This window comes from Centruroides sculpturatus, unplaced genomic scaffold (genome assembly GCF_000671375.1).
Source record: "Centruroides sculpturatus isolate CEXI.00-Female unplaced genomic scaffold, Cexi_2.0 scaffold2933, whole genome shotgun sequence".
In the NCBI taxonomy this organism is placed as follows: domain Eukaryota; kingdom Metazoa; phylum Arthropoda; class Arachnida; order Scorpiones; family Buthidae; genus Centruroides; species Centruroides sculpturatus.
The window spans coordinates 11,971-15,696 of NW_019387123.1; the positions used below are offsets into that span (position 1 = coordinate 11,971).

Consider the following 3,726-nt stretch of genomic DNA (forward strand, 5'->3'; position numbering starts at 1 on the left):
GGCTATGTCTTGGGCTACTCAAATATTTTACGTTTTTGATACTAAATTAACTTCTGAAGTATAATTTTTTATTGTTTTTATATTTTTCAATATATTTATTTTGTTTGTACAAAATAAAAAATAATTTTTAACGATACAATAGTCTTCGTTAGGCTTAACATTGACGAAAATTCAACACAAAGTGACACGCAACGGAGAAAAATGTCAAGATGGGATAAATTAATATATTTTTTCGTACATAATCGATTATCCGAAACATCAATCTTCCAAACAACCCCAGTCCCCAATTGATTCAGATAATCGACGCTCTACTGTAATTTTATAACATCATTCTAAATTACTTAAATTTTATTTTCTCAGTTACCTGATGGTAAACATGTTGAAACATCAGCTGAGTTGGCTCGTGGTTATGAAGTCAGTAATCGCAAACGCTGTAGAAATATTCAAGAGAAACAAAAGCCAGAATTTACTAAAGATACTCAGACTCATTGTTCAAGCTCATTCCCACATTTATCAACAGCTTGTGCAGCATATTTAGGTATTGAGGAAGATTTATTTTTAGAAGCATGTCGATGGGATGTTTCTCAAGGAAAGGATGTATGCATTAGTTCTGATGCATTTGCTGGTTATTGCACTGTTCGAGGAATGAAATCCGCGCCATGCTGTGAGTTTGGCTCTAACTTATATTAATTTTCAAAAGTAATTCTTCCTAAAATTTAATTTCTCTTTCTAGCATCTAAACCTAGTTGGTATCTGAAAACTGTTAATTCTGCTAAAAAACTGGAAGTGATATTAGTAATTGAAGAATATCACAAGATGTTTGCTTCAGGATTAAAAGGTTTAGATAGCTTATTTTCAGCTATACATGATGAATTTAAAAAGAATGGATATGAAAGTATTGTATTCAGTGTAATTGGATATGGTGGCAAAGGCAATCATTGGGATCCTCACATTTATACACCAGACAGGTAAGATATTTAATAAGGAGACAAATTTGATAATTACACAAAAAAATCACTATTTTTATAAACTTTTTCAGTAACATTTGGCATTCAAAAGCAGAATTAGTTTCTCATTTGGAAAACTTACTTAAATTTGAAGGAGAGCACAAAGGAAACACTCTTGAAGCAATTAAATATGCAACAACAATCTTACCATTTGATATGCAAGCTTCCAGGGTCATGCTTCTCTTTACTGATCATGATACTAATGTATGTCATATTTTATTATTATTCATTTAATAGTTTATAATATAGATAAGTAAATTATATTCTGGAAGAAAATTTATCATTTAATTTAATTATAATTATTAAATTTAATACAAGATGGTGCCTAATGCCTTTCTCTAGTGACAAATTATTTAGTAATTAATTAAATATAATTGTGAAAAATAGCCAGATGTAATCTGTTGGTCATTTGGCTCTACAAATTTATTGGGATTTGTGATGTTTGTTTATATATATGTTACTGTGAAAGACTGAAATTAGAGAATGTCGATATTCTCTGGTGAATGTTGACACATACAAAATACGTCAGTGAAAGATTGAATATTTGGTTATTTTATTATACATTCAAATAGCTGCCGGTGTATGTTGACAAGGACAGATAAGGTTTGGTGGAGGTTGAAATGACACTCGAGAAACCGATGTTGGCAGAACAAAGGATTTGGCGACAGTTTGTTGCCAAATCCTTTGTTCTGCCGTGATTGAAATCACATGTTATCTATTTGTTATACTCTGGAACACTGCTGTTTGTCAGTCTTATGCAAAGTTTGCTGGTATGTGCAACACTTTCTTAATTTAAATTTTATTTTTTTTCCGATACCTAGTGTTACCACCCATCTGGTCTGGGAATTGACTCACTGTCCGGGTGAACTATTAATTTTGTCCAGGAATTTCATAGAAATTGTGAAATTACAATGAAACAAACTTCTTGCAAATATTTTTACAAATTTACACTATTTTAGCAGTGAAAGAACTCACACACACTGAATCTCTGCAATTCTGCCATGTTCTCTGTTTATACTAACGTGTGGTGCGCAACCTGTCAATCTTTTTTTTTTTTTTCTTTTTTACAAGTAGTACCATCGTACACGTCTATGGGCTAAGTTTTCTAGCACATTATTCTTCCCATTGTAAAATGACATTGCGCATGCGTCAGGAACTTCTGTTCGGACAAACATGACCTGCCGTCCGGGTCAGCAATTTTGAAAAGGTGGCAATACTACCGATACCCTAATTTATATTGAATGGATACTGCAGTGAACCAAGAACCAAGAGTGTTATGGCTTTTCTTAATCATCACAATGCATAGTGGTCAAATATCATGAAAGCCATGACACAAATTTTGCTTTGTGGTCATTTTTAGTTAGCCACAACATGTTGTGGTCGTGTTTTTCACTCAATGAGCATTTTTGGTCTTTGAGCCTAACATATATAAAAGAACAAATTATCTGAGAACAATAATTGTAAGAAAAAAAGAAAATATGTTGCAGAATTTTAAAAATATGGATTTCCACATAAGGAAGTTAATGGTGAGCACCTACCATTTTGCATAACTTTTACATGTTTCAGACTCTTAGAGCATGTTTGATGGAATAAGGCAACACAACAGATAGACAATCTGCCAAGTGAAAGATGCCTCTTAGTAGGACTTTCTATGGAAAAATGGTTTTTATTGTGGTTTCAGATGTTCAGATTGAAGTTTCTAGCACAGGTACAAATTCACAACCAATTACTAATGTTTTATCCATTTGGCCACTGATGAGCATCAAGTTTACCTGTGGTCAAGTGAATATTTTAAAGATATTTGAAACAAATCATCCAATGTACAGCACATCAAAAAAGCCATTGTATTTTTTAAAAACTGTCCAACTCCCTTAAAAAATCTTTATTATTAAAACAAAGTATAAATTGAAACAATGCTTTTACAGATTAATAATTGGAAGCAACAGTGAAAAAGTGGACAAATGCCAAAGCCAACAGATAGGAAAACAGCACTCTTGAAAAGTTAATAGTTTGTGCAAAAAACAGGTGGTTGAGAGCTCTGATATTTTAAATATAAATTTTTAAACAGTGAAATATTGAGAATGATCTTTCATTGATGTATGTGATTAGTGAAAGACTAATATTTTCAATAATTTAAAAAATATATAAATATAACAAACATTACAAAGCTGATATTCATTATGATGCAGTTTTAATAAAACTGTTTTTACTTTTACATTTCAAGACATAATGAGGATAAGCTTATTAAAATATAACAAACATCACAAAGCCCCTATATCTGGCTTTGCAATGTTTGTTATATACATATATACACAGCTCACTGGGTAAAACATTAGCTTGCTGAATGCCATTGTGGTGTTGTACCATGGCAGTAGTTGTTGTCCCCAGCCAGCACTGTGATTAACCACATAAGGTTATACCTAAAGTTTAAATGCATCTGGAAAAAAGGCTTGTTTGGGGTCCAGGTGGTGCAACTGACAAGTGCACTGCGCAGTAAACAGAGGCTGTGGATTCAATGCCCACCCTGGATCAGAACCATCTGGAAGAAAAGAACTAAAGTATTTAATAAATTATTAAAATTATAATTATTAATTTAGTTAAGAGATGGTGCCTAATGTCTACCTCTCTAGTAACAAATTACTTTGTATTAATCTTTAAATTAGTGAAATTATAGCCCGAACATTTAGGTGATCATTTGGTGAAGTTTAAAAAATATATC

The 3,726-nt window shown here is 32.0% G+C and overlaps 1 protein-coding gene across 1 annotated transcript; it reads left to right on the top strand.

Moving 5' to 3' along the window:
- The first annotated feature begins 335 nt into the window (after positions 1-335).
- On the top strand, positions 336-1,250 carry LOC111616173. The gene is made up of 3 exons (XM_023357592.1): positions 336-664; positions 734-968; positions 1,040-1,250. The coding sequence occupies exons 1-3, from the start codon at positions 646-648 to the stop codon at positions 1,239-1,241; spliced, it is 456 nt and encodes a 151-aa protein (XP_023213360.1). The 5' UTR covers positions 336-645; the 3' UTR covers positions 1,242-1,250.
- The last annotated feature ends 2,476 nt before the right edge of the window (positions 1,251-3,726 follow it).